The sequence below is a fragment of the Pelophylax lessonae genome (assembly GCF_965119305.1).
Source record: "Pelophylax lessonae genome assembly, chromosome: 2".
In the NCBI taxonomy this organism is placed as follows: Eukaryota; Metazoa; Chordata; class Amphibia; order Anura; family Ranidae; genus Pelophylax; species Pelophylax lessonae.
Genome location: NC_138769.1, coordinates 53,424,464 through 53,437,818, shown reverse-complemented (window position 1 = coordinate 53,437,818; position 13,355 = coordinate 53,424,464). Strand labels below are relative to the sequence as shown.

Below are 13,355 nucleotides of genomic sequence, written 5' to 3'. Positions count from 1 at the left end.
TCGGATTGGGTGGGTGTGGAAAGTGGGGTCCCCCAGGGTTCTGTCCTGGGACCAATCCTGTTTAATTTATTCATAAATGATCTAGAGGAGGGGATATCTAGTACAATCTCAGTATTTGCGGATGATACTAAACTAAGCATGCCAATATCTTCTATGCGGGATGTGGAAACCTTACAAGCAGACCTGAACAAAATAACGGGGTGGGCAACTACATGGCAGATGAGGTTTAATGTTAAAAAATGTAAAGTAATGCACTTGGGGGCCAGAAACCAGAAAGCAGGCTACTCACTAGGGGGGGAACCTCTGGGTGAGTCTAGGATGGAAAAAGACTTGGGGGTACTGGTAGACAACAGGCTTGGCAGTGGCATGCAATGCCAAGCCGCTGCAAGCAAAGCCAACAGAATACTGGGATGTATAAAAAAGGGGATTCACTACAGAAATAAAGAGATTATTCTCCCACTCTACAAGACTCTGGTCCGGCCACATCTGGAGTATGCTGTCCAGTTCTGGGCACCGGTCCTCAGGAAGGATGTGCTGGAATTGGAAAGAGTCCAGAGAAGGGCAACAAAAATAATTAGGGGAATGGAGGACATCAGCTATGAGGAAAGACTACAAGCACTGAACCTATTCTCTCTGGAGGAGAAACGATTGAGGGGGGATATGATATCAATGTACAAATATTGTACTGGCGACCCTAGCATAAGGAACAAACTATTCAGAGTAAGGGAATACAATAAGACATGTGGCCACTCACTAAAACTAGAGGAAAGGCGGTTTAACCTTAAAATGCGTAAGGCGTTCTTCACTGTAAGAGCGGTAAGGATGTGGAATTCTCTTTCACAAGCAGTCGTATCAGCAGGGAGCATCGATCGTTTCAAAAAACTATTAGATGGGCACCTTAGAGACCACAACATACAGGGGTATACAATGTACGGTTAAAAGCAAACACACACATCATAGGTTGAACTGGATGGACTCATGTCTTTTTTCAACCTCACTAACTATGTAAAACTGGAGAGTGCAAAATCTGGTGCAGCACTGCATAGAAACCTTCCATGTTTTTTTTTTTTTTTCTGTTTAAACTGAACAAGCTGAAGTTAGAAGCTGATTGGCTACCATGCACAGCTGCACAACATTTTTCACACTCCAGTGTTAGGCCCCTATCACACGGGCTTTCAGATCCAGTCTGCCTGTTAGTTTTCCAGGCGGACCTGATCGGATGCCCCATGCAGCCCTATGGAGCAGCAGATGTCAGCGGAGATATGTCCACTGACACCTGCTGCTATCTGATCCGATCCTGTCCGTGAAATCCAGACAGATGGAAATCCTATTTTCCATCTGTCTGGAGGATCGGATTAGATGAAAACGGACAGGCGGTCCGTTTTCATCCAAACTCCCATAGAGGAGAGCAGGGATCTGACAGCTCCGTCTCTGCAAAGTAAGCGGAGGCGGAGCTGTCATCCGCCTGCTCAGCAGGGATCGGCGGATTGATCCCCACTGAGAAAAACGGAGTCCGCCGGGCGCACCGCCCGTGTAAAATGGGCCTTAGTAAATTAACCCCCACTGTGTCTTCCAGCCGAGAGAGGACAGCGGCATCTGCTCTCCGGTATATACAGAATTTGTTTACACTAATATACAACTGCACTGTTTTGTTTTTTATATCTGCCTGTTTTTACACTTTCATCCAATTGTACTTTTTACAATCCTTTTTTTTGTGCAAAATAGAACTCCAACATTGTGTAGGGAGAGGGAAGATGAGAATTCTGTACAACCTGTGTTACCAGCAGTTGTCAGGCAAAAACTGTCTGTATTATCTCTCATCCACCAATAAAAATCAAACTTTCAATCTCCAGCTGTCATCTTCCCGCTCAGGTTCACATGTGGGTTACAGTTGCTGAGCAATGCAGGCACTTCTTATGTGAGTCATGTTGATAAATGAGGCTCAATGTGATCTTTCCACATCCTCCTATATTTAAAAAAAAATCACAACAGCAGCTTCCTTATTTCTCTCCTTACTGCTTTCCTGTCTTTGGATATATCCATGATCAAAAAAAAAAAAAAATGATATAATGCAGCTTACCATTCCTTACAGGTGGCATTTTTTTTTTTTTACATTATTTCCCCCGGTGATCTGGCTAAGTTCCCTTTCACAAATACAGCCTGTTATTCCATTTTTCATCTATTTCCCTGGCCTGCATGTCCATCTTTTTCCATATACCAGGGATTCCCAAAACTACGGCCCTGCAGCTGTTGCTGAACTACACATCCTATGAGGCATTATAAAACTGACATTTACATACATGACTAGGCAGATGGGAATTGTAGTTCCAGAACAACTGGAGGGCCACAGTTTGGAAATCCCTGCTATACACCATCAGATTTTTGGCTGTGTTGGAAGAGAGTATCTGGGCACTTTTTGGATCCTCAAAAGACAATATTTTTCACGATTGGAAGTCAGTTTGAAAAAAACTTAAAGTAAAACAATTAAATATGAAATATGGAATGATTAACTTGTACTGGCTGTATATTATGTATATATCTTTTCATCTTTTCTAGTAACTCTAACCATACCCCTCTGAACCCTTGAAGAAGCTGACTAGGCGAAACACGTCGGGACGAGTCATCCTTTCCTTTTGTGAAAAGTTTTCTTTATACAGTAATAATATATGCACAATAACTACATTTATATACTGAATATACATAGGGAAGGACCTCTACACCTTCAGGGGTAATTTGGTTAGAACATAATGCGTAGAAGTGATTCATGCTTTTAAGGAGGTACACATATCCCCTATTTTGTCTTTTATACTATATTTGTAATAAAATCCTTTTTTTTACCTATTCTATGTTTTGACTTTTATTCTGATAGGAGGTTTTCAGCACCTTAAAAGTGATTGTAAAGTCTCTAAATAACAAACATGTTCTACTTACCTTCTCTGTGCAGTTGGTTTTGCACCGAGTGGCCCGGATTCTCCTCTTCTCTGGTCCCTCTTCTTTGCTCCTGGCCCCTCCCTCCTGTTGAGTTCCACCTAATGCAAGCAGCTTGTTGTGGGGGCACCCATTCAGACACAGAGCTGTGACCCCGGACCCGCCCCTTCCTCTCCTGATTGGCTGACTGACTTTGATTGACAGCAGCAGGAGCTAATCTCGCTGCAGTCTCGGCCAATGAGGAGGGGAGTCCTGGGCAGCTGAAACACTCCTGCCACATTGCTGGATAGAGATGGGGCTCAGGTAAGTATTAGGGGGCTGCTGCACACAGAAGGTATAATGCATAGAATGATAAAAGAAAAAGCCTTCTGCCCTTACAATTTCTATATCACCCTTCTATATTCTTCTTGTATCTCTAACAGGGACGTGGTGCTGACATTTCAGCTGAGCTCGAGTTTCTATATTTTCCGAAAAACTGACATCAATGGATCTCTATGGAAAAACAGATGTAAATGGATGATCATCTATTGACATCTGTTTACATCCGCCAACATCCGTTTTTATGTAATGGATCAAAACCCTATTTTGTGTTCCAGTAAAAAAACAGAACAGATGTAAATGGACAAACGGTCTATTTTTTCATCCGCTTTAGCATTGGTAGCGGATGTAAAAAACTGATGAGCAATTGGATCTAAACTGATGAAAAACTGATGTCAATTTCATCCATTTTTCCTTTGAAAAAACCGTGACTGAACTGATCAAACAAGCGATCACCATGTGTGAAAGGGGCCATATACAATTCTTTAGGCAGGTCATAGAAGGTGCAAATTTCCTTCCTGCAACCACGGGTTGCAGAAAAGAAATTTTCACGATTCCCCCATAACACGAGCAGTGCTGACAGGGGAATCCCTCTTGCCGAGCCATTGTATTCTCCCAGGAGAGAAGCCATCCCCACCAGGAGAAGACAGCGATTATTTCTAGTGGCTAGAGATAATCACAAGTGAATCCAGCAGGCTGGTTGTACCCAAGTTGATCGATCGACTTGGTACATTCAGCCTGCGCACACAAAGTTCGAATCTCGTCCGTTTCCTCCTTACCCGGCCGGCCGAGATTCAAACCGTCTATGGCTGGCCTAAAGCCCGATACACACGGGCCTAATGTTGGGGGACATTTGCCTATTAAAAAAAAAACGTCCGACAATCAGCCCGTGTGTGATTCGATCTGTCTAACAGAAGCCAGCAGCTGAACGACTCCTGATCAGCGCCTTCAGCCACTGACAGAGAGTGCCGATCACAGTGTCCTGGTGGTGAGGGGGGGGGGGGGTTATCCTTCTGTCAGAACACAATAGCTCAGCAGGAGGGGATCACTATACAACTTCGCATAGTTAGTACTATAGAGCAGGGATCTTCAAACTATGGCCCTCCAGTTATTTAGGAACTACAATTCCCATCATGCCTAGTCATGTCTGTGAATGTCAAGAGTTTTACAATGCCTCATGGGACGTGTAGTTCTGCAACAGCTGGAGGGCCATAGTTTGAAGATCCATGCTATAGAGCAGTGATGGCGAACCTTGGCACCCCAGAGTGCATTAGCATCATGGGAAATGTAGTGCCAAAACCTCTGGGGTGCCAAGGTTCGCCATCACTGCTATAGAGGCTCCAACCAGAGTTCACAGTTTTTTATTTTGTTCAACCCTGAAAAAAAAAAATGAAGAGTGTGTACCAGGCTTTAGGGTGGCTCCTCTATCTATGGAGGAGCTGCAGAGTAACCCTTGGACAGCAGCATTGTCTAGAGAGGGTAGTGCTGGACGAACTAATAGAATTACATCGACTTTTGATAAGTGACCAACAAATGTAAAGCAGAACACCAGCTGATACTTTTTAAGCAGTTACATCAGTTTCTTTCTTCCTTTTGGGATAAACACTATGGTTGCAGCGATATTGATATAGGTATCACTGCCGATACCGAGTATTTTAACAAGAAAATGCTCTGATACCTGAAACAGATACGTTTGGGGTGCGATTTGAGCCCATAGAAAATTAATGAGCTCAAATCGCAAAGAATCCCATACAATTTGAACAGGAATGCAGTGTGATTGCTGCCCGAATCGCATGCGGTTTTCTGCACCGCTTCTGTGTGAACCCAGGCTTGTCATAGTGATCTCAGCTTTGCTTCACACAGCAGCAGTGGGAGAAACTGCATGCAATGTGGTGCAATTCCTGTTCAAATCACATGAGATTCTTTGCAGTGCGATTTGAGTCAATTTATCTTGATTGGGTTAAAAATCGCACGCAAAAGGTATTGGTACTCGGCGTCAGCGAGACCTAAAATATTGGTAATCATACTCGCTGCTAAAAAAAAAAAAAAAACAGTATCGGTGCAACCCTAATAAATGCTTTAGTTAAAGTGGAGTTCCACCCTAATTTAATACTTACCTCCATCTTCTCGCTCCGGGTCACCTGAAAAAGAAATGGATAATCGTATTTTTTTTTTTTTTTTTTTTTTTTTACTTACCTCGTAGCGAAGAAAATATACTCACCTTACTTCCTTCTTCCTCGGCCGCGGCCCGTCGTCACTTCCTGGCTCTGCAATGATTCCTGGGAGCTGAACGTCATCGCTCCCAGGAATCATTGCGCCTACACCAGCCCCGACGTCAGTTCCGGGGCGCGCGCGTCATCCCCTTCTAAACAGCTTCTGGGCATGCCCAGAAGCTGTGGAGGGATGACGCGCGCGACCCGGAACTGACGTCGGGGCCGGCGCAGGGCATCGTGGGAACGAAGAAGGCGGAAGAGGACGCTGAAGAGGATCTCGCTGTCTTCAAGCTGCCCACATCTGAGATGGCAGCACTGGACAAGACGTTTTCAAGGTAAGTATTTGTCCTAACAGGTAAGTGCAACCCGGGACAGATCAGAGGCTAGCCATTGTGGAATGCACTAGCCCTGACTGTCCCGGGGGTATTTAAAAAAAAAAAAAAAAAAAAATTCCAGGGTGGAACTCCGCTTTAAATAAATGCTGACCATTGTAAGCACCTTTGTCAGTGTTAAAGGGTTTGTCTCATCCTTCAAACTGATAGTTTTGCTGGACAACTTGGTCTGGTAACGAAAGTTGAAAAATAATAGCAAAATGGGCAGGTATAAAAAAAATTAAATAAATAAATTAAAAAAAAAAAAAAAAAACTTTACAAAAGTTTATTTTTTACACTTTACTGTCATCTGGGCGGAGTGTGTGGGGGATCACCGGAGCAAATGGTTTTGAAAATTCACTTGTGTGAGCGGCCTTTTCTACCTGACATGTTCATCTTCGGTTATTTGGCGGTGGGATTCTTGGAGTTTGCTGATGCCGTCGCTCCCTGTTGTCATCTCCAGCAGGTCCGGATGTTATACAGCTGCCCTCCAGTCCACCCTGTCTACTGGGAACAGCACACTACACCACAGCACCTCTGAATACAGCTTGCACATTGTTTAGATATAAGTGGATATTGAATAACCAGTTCTGGACCAGAAGGATTTGCCCCCTTAATGACTAGGCCATTTTTTGCAATTCGGCGCCGCGTTACTTTAACGGAAAATTGCACGGTCGTGCGGCGCTGTACCCAAATAAAATTGATGACCTTTTTTTCCCCACAAATAGAGATTTCTTTTGGTGATATTTGATTTTTATTTTTTGCGCTATAAACAAAAAAAGAGCGACAATTCTAAAAAAAAAAAAAAAAAAAAACAATATTTTTCACTTTTCGCTATATAACATTCCCCAAAAAAAATTAAAAATCTAAATTTGACATCCTTTTAGGCCAATTTGTATTCTGCTACATATTTTCGGTTTAAAAAAAAAAAAAAAATCACAATAAGCGTATTTTGATTGGTTTGCGCAAAAGTTATTGTGTCTACAAACTACGGGAAAGATTTATGTCATTTATATTTTTATTTATTTTTTACTAGTACAGGCGGCGATCAGCGATTTTTAGCAGGATTGCAACATTGCGGTGGACAGATCGGACCCATAACTGACATTTTTGACACTTTTGGGGGGGACCAGTGACATTACTACAGTAATCAGTGCTAAAAATATGCACTGTTACTGTAATAATAACACTCGCAGGGAAGGGGTTAACCTAGGGATAAACAACAGGTTAAGTGTAAGCCTAGGGGAGTGTTTTCTAACTGTATGGGGGAGGGACTTTTGAAATGACCACAGAGACCTGTGATCCTATATAGAAGGACCACAGGCGCTCTGTGATCATTTCAGAGAGAACAATGGTCAGCTGTGTTTCCAACAGCTGACCATCCTTCGCTCTCAGTGGGGAGCAATCGCGGGTGCTCAGCAGCAATCGGTGCCGCTGGTCCCGTGGATCGGCATCCCCGTTGGTTAGTAGGGGCAGGAACGCGCCGCAGGAGTGCTCCCGCAGATCGCAATACAGGTACGGCGATTCGTGCAGCCAAGCTAGCCTGCCGCAGTATATATGCAGGGGGTGGTTGGCAAGTGGTTCTAATTTTTTTTTTTTACCTTAAGGCATTCTCTGTATTAACCTATTAACGACTGCCCGCCGTAGTTTTACTGCGGCAGGCAGCCCCCTCTTGCGCGAACCGACGTAGGTATACATTGGTTGCGCGCCTGCAGCTAGGGGGTGAGCGCTCTGACTGCCACCGGCCACCCGCAATCGTTTTGGTAGTATTTATTCACCACTGTTTTTTTTTTTTTTGCTAAATAAACAAAAAAAAAGGACCAACGATCTGTGTGAGAGTTATAGCATCTAAAAACTAGGTATAAAATAAATATAAATATTAAAAACTGGTATATATCTCTGAAAATTGATTAATCCTGATGTACTGATGGCCTAATTTCTTGATGCTCTAAAATGCCAGGATAGACAACACCCAATGTATTTAGTAAGAGGCACAGCAAGTTTTTTAAAGTTGTAATTTTTTTTGTCACAATGTTTGGGAAAATTCTAAATTAAATACAATTTTTTTTTCACAATAGCTGAGATTGGCCACAGGTATCACATGGTACAGATTTGCAGTGATTGTCCCTGTACCATCTAATCACTTTGACCAATCACAGAGATAATCACAATAGCACACAGTGGCTATGAATAAAAGCTATTGTTTGCAAACGACATGTGATCACTGTGATTGATCACAGTAATCACACGGTACCAGGGCCGCACGCAGCAGCCTGGTACACCGATCTGTGTTCAGTTACAGGTTACACTGGTGCGAAGCCCCTAGTTGGCGCGCGACTGGGAGAATGACATATGATGTAATGTAAACAAGGCAGGCCACTGTTCTGTCAGAGATGAACAATGTAATCTTGTGTTCCTGCTATTCAGGAACACAGATCTCTATGTTCATCTAGTGAGTCCATCCTCCACACAGTTAGAAAGCATCCCCTAGGGACACACTTAACCCTTTGTTCGCCCTACCGTTAACCCCTTCCTTGCCAGTGTCATTAGCAGGGCAGCTGTTAGAAATCATGGGGCCCCATACTGCCTACCTTTTGGGGCCCCTTTGACCAACCATTGACTCCACTCTTGGCCCTTCCCCTTTACTGGCTTTGAACATGTAATAGAATGAGACATGGTAGGTCCTCAATATGGAGAGATCTGGAGTCTATTAGACACCAAATCTCTTCTCTAGCTTCAAAGCATCTGATCATATTGAGATTTATGCTCCCACAGGGCTTTAGAAAGCCCTGTTTGTTATTTTGCAGAAATTAAGTGTATAGGTGCCTGGGCCCCCCTGTTAAGCTGATAGGGCCGGGCCGGGCCCAGTACAACAGGAACAGTAACCGTGCATGACATCGTTCCCCTCTCTCTGAAAACCCTGGAAAGCAGGAGTGACGAGTATTCCTCACTTCTGGTTCAGCCCCTTTGTTTACCTGGCCACCAGAGAGATGCAGCCGGTCAGACCGGTCTAGGTCCGATCGGCTGCATGGTGGGCCAGGAGAGGGATTTGGGGTCTAATAGAATCACTCAATAAAGAGGACCTGTCACGGCCCATGCTGTCACAAGGGATGTTGTTCATCCCTTGGGATAGCATAAAAGTTATTAAAAAAAGAAAAAAAAGGAAGTGTAAAAAAAAAAGTTAAAGGGCTCCCATCCCATCATGCTTTTGGGCAAAGGTGAAAGCATGCATTACTCCCACATGCATATTTACACGGTGTTTGCACCACACGTGAGGTATTGTCACGAAACGCCAGAGCAATAATTCTAGCACCAGAAAAACTGAAAATTTAAAGGATTAATCATTACCTGCTGGTGTCTCACTTAAAGTCCCAAATAGCTTATATTGTTCATGTAACCAGGGATGGAGGCGCTGTGCCTACAGGCTGGTGCCTCATTTATAGTTCCACCGTCCGATTTTCGTGCGTTTTTGGTGGATGCAGTCTGAGTTGACCCCAGTTTTTCATATACAGGGATAGAGACCAATAGCATGACCTGCTTGTGTCTCATTTAAAGTCCCGAATATTTTATGAAATTAGGGATGGAGGCGCTGTGCTTTACAGGCCAATGCCTCATATAAAGTCCCAATCTGTGTTTTATACTGTATCCACCAAGGGGATGGAGATGTATGCTTCTCAGCTAGTCTTTTTCAGTTTTGTACCATCGCTACAACACAGCTATTAGAGCTATGATATATTAGACCAGTCATAGATGGGAACGGGTTGGGGGAGGTTTAGGCTGCCTCCTTCCCACCTGTCTCCCATCTATCCATTAGCAGCCATGTGCTTCCATTGTGGAGACACTCAAAATAGTCAGTGTTAGGACTGCAAGTAACACAGGGTGCCGTGTAGAGGCCTTGCAGCTTACACATGCGTTTGCAAATGCGTGTCAACTAAACCCCTGTTCTTTATTTATATCAGAGACAGGTCTACTTGGTCGGTGGCAGACTGGAGGGTGAGTACATCAGACTTGAGGATGAGTACATCAGACTGGGGGCTGGCTGGCTTCCATGCACCTCTTTTAATTCTTTCAATTTTCAGTTTTTTCTGATACAGGGATGGAGAGGCTGGGCATTACCTGCTGGTGTCTCACTCAAAGTCCCAAATCTATACATATAAAGTACAAGTGTCTCTGCGTCCAGTCCCTGTGTCAGTGGGATTGCGCTACTGCGCATGTGCCCCATGGACAGCCATTGGGACTTGGAACGCAGAGACTTCGGGCAGCCGGTGTAGCGTCAGATAATGCCTCCCATCGAAGAGTGCATCTGACGGACTGCGCATGCGCGGTACATGACGTCACTCCAGCTGACTGCTCCGCTCAGCAGTCCGTCAGATGCATTCTTCGACGGGAGACTGCGGGAAGAATCGTCGGATTCTGCCTGACGATCTGTGCATGCGCGCAGTGTCATAGCAGGATCGAAATTCTATTGGGTGGGCTATGGCTGGTCGCGCAGATGTGCCCCGATAAGAGCTGTGTTTGTGTTCTCTAATCAGACAATATTCCCGCCATTTCTCATATAAGAATGAATACTCTGTAATCCAATCCATCCCCATAGATAGAACAGAGAGCGAGGCAGAATCTGACAATAGATTCTCTCCCCTCCGCTCTCTATCTACCGTCGGATAGTGCATCCGACAAACTGCGCATGTCAGTGTCCTCCCCGCCAGCACAGCTGATCGAAGCAGTCAGCTGGAGTGACGTCAGTCCGTCGGATGCATTCTTCGACGGGAGGCATTATCCGACACGACACCGGGAAAACTGTTGAAGCGGCGGGTGTGCGCGGGTACGCGGCCGGTGTGCGCTCGCGTGGACTTACTGCTAAGCGGCAGCGGCCGTTACAAGTGGCGGCGGGCGAACGATGTCACGCGAGAGCCGCTCGGTCAGCTACGTCATGCGGCTCTCGCGTTGTTAGAAAAAAAGAACGAGATAAGCTCAGTCAGCTCTGCGCATGTCCCCGACGTTGCTAGGGCAACAGGGACGCAGAGCTGACAGAGGCTCTCGCTTAACTAGAACAAGTCTGTTTTTACAAATGTTTGACCAAATATGTTCTAGCGCCCGTTAATTTAATGGGCTTAATGTCTAGTAGCCTATATCTATATTAATAAATGCCCTGTGTCTCTGCGTCCGTCCCTGTGTCCATGGAAATGCGCTACTGCGCATGTGCCACAGGACAGCCGTTGGGACGCAGAGAGAGTTTGGGCGGCCGGCAGGCCGGCGCTGGGGGTGGCGTTCCGAACTGTGGAGACTGCCACCCCCCCCCCCGGAGTGCGGATACTGCGGCCGGCCCGCGGCCTTTAGGAGAGGCCAGGGTTTGGGCCTGCACGGGGCACCCAGGATGACGGACACCCTACGGAGTTCCACCCTCTGCGGAGGAGGCGCCGGGAGGACTGAGGAGACGGCTTCCGGGGACTGAACTGATGAGAAGCTGCCGTGACCGTGAGGTAAGTGCACGGGGGGGGGGGGGACGCTGGCATCTCTGCATTAATTGGGGGCATCGCTGTGGGCACTCTGCAATTGGGGGCATCGCTGTGGGCATTCTGCAATTGGGGGGCCGGGCCCCCCCCCCCCCCCAATTGCTCAGTCTAAAGGTTTGCGCTCAGAAAATGTTTTACTTGCTCAGCACAGTAAAAAATTAGAGGGAACATTGGCAGAATAGGTAGGGATTTTTGATAACATCGGAAGGGCTGAGGCACAAGCCCTACTGCGCATGAGCACCAACGGATCGGGCAGCGCCATCTCTTATAACAAACATCCATCCCATCTCCATGGCACACACTGCGCCGATCGGACAATCCTATTCCCTACCCACACCCCAACTCATTGTCGGGTCGGCGCAGTGTGTGCCATGGAGATTGGATGGATGTATGTTATAAGAGATCCCGCTGCCGGACCCGTTGGTGCGCATGCGCTGGTGCATGCACACTAGGACTTTTGTCTGACCCCTTACGATGCTATCATAATTCCCTACCTATTCTGCGCATTCCCAATAGGACGTGTGACGCAGGTACAAGCTGCTGCATGACGAATCCACAAGTGATCTCAATCGGAAATGACGTAGATAGGGAAATCTGATGGGGTAGGGAAATCTGATAGAACACCGGGCGAAACTGTTGAAGCGGCGGGTGTGGGGTAGGGAAATCTGATAGAACACCGGGCGAAACTGTTGAAGCGGCGGGTGTGGGGTAGGGAAATCTGATAGAACACCGGGTGAAACTGTTGAAGCGGCGGGTGTGCGCGGGCACGCGGTGGGTGTGCGCTCGCGCGGACTTACTGCTAAGCGCCAGCGGGTGTTACAAGTGGCGGCGGGCGAGCGATGTCATGCGAGAGCCGCTCAGTCAGCTCTGCGGCGGTCCCCGATGTTGCTAGGGCAACAGGGACGCTATGCGCAGAGCTGGCTACGTCATGCGGCTCTCGCGTTGTTAGAAAAAAAGAACGAGATAAGCGAGAGCCGCTCAGTCAGCTCTGCGCATGTCCTCGACGTTGCTAGGGCAACAGGGACGCAGAGCTAACAGAGGCTCTCGCGTAAATGGAACAAGTCTGTTTTTACAAATGTTTGACCACATATGTTCTAGCGCCCGTTAATTTAACGGGCTTAATGTCTAGTTGTTCATAATTCTAGCACCAGACCTCCTGTACAACTTCTAAACTTTAAACGTTTTAATCGTCGCCTTTGGAGAATTTTGAGCACCGTAGTGTGTCGCCATTCCACGGGCAGACACAATTTTGAAGCATGACATGTTAGGCATCTATTTACTCGGCGTAACATCATCTTTCACATTATACAAAAAAATTGGCGGTTTTGTTTAATTCATGAAAGTGTTTTTTTTTCCTAAACAATTGCGTTTTAAAAACGACTGCGCAAATACCGTGTGACATAAAAAAATGCAACATCCACCATTTCATTCTCTAGCATCTCTGCTAATATATATATATAAAATGTTTGGGAGTATATTTTACATGTAGGAGTGCAGTGTCAGTATAGGTTTGGGAAGGAGATGGGTAAACACTTGAATGTTGCTGCACCTGGGATGTATTGAGTGGCAGTTCAGCTGGCCACGTGACCTCTCCAGGTACAGTACAAGCCCCTCCTCTGTGTGGTCACCTTACCCCCTCCCTGTAGACTTTATTAGCCCTCTTGATCTTGATGTCCAGCACAGTCCCCATCTCTTCTCTGTGACCAGGGTGCTTCCTATGGAAGAAGAAAGTCACATGACTGGCTGCGCACATGGTCACGTGGTATCACTCCTCCAACCAACTCCTTTCCAAGTTTCCATTTTTTTGTTGTTTCTTTCAACCAGCTTTATTGACCAACATCCAAACGCGTGTCCCCACCCACTCTGGTTACCGCGGCGACGAGGAGTGGGCGGTGACGTGGCGCTGGTGGCGCAGTTAAATTAGAAATGCGCGGGAGAACAGGGGGGCTGCCCCGCGTGCTGACTCATGACAGGGATTACCACACGCTGGCCTAATGGCCGTCCCGTGATAA

The 13,355-nt window shown here is 46.2% G+C and overlaps 1 protein-coding gene across 4 annotated transcripts in view; it reads right to left on the bottom strand.

The window, feature by feature from the left end:
* The window catches only part of VPS26C (VPS26 endosomal protein sorting factor C), a 56,757-nt gene extending 43,655 nt beyond the window's left edge, over window positions 1-13,102 (bottom strand). For 2 of the 4 annotated variants that reach the window (XM_082246537.1, XM_082246538.1), the window contains exon 1: window positions 12,977-13,101. In XM_082246537.1, the coding sequence (XP_082102663.1) occupies window positions 12,977-13,096 (120 nt within the window). In that variant the 5' untranslated portion in view covers window positions 13,097-13,101. Of the gene's footprint in view, window positions 1-12,971 lie in introns of all 4 variants that reach the window. The other 2 variants (XM_082246536.1, XM_082246539.1) reach the window with 2 other exon arrangements.
* Between the last annotated feature and the right edge of the window lie 253 nt (window positions 13,103-13,355).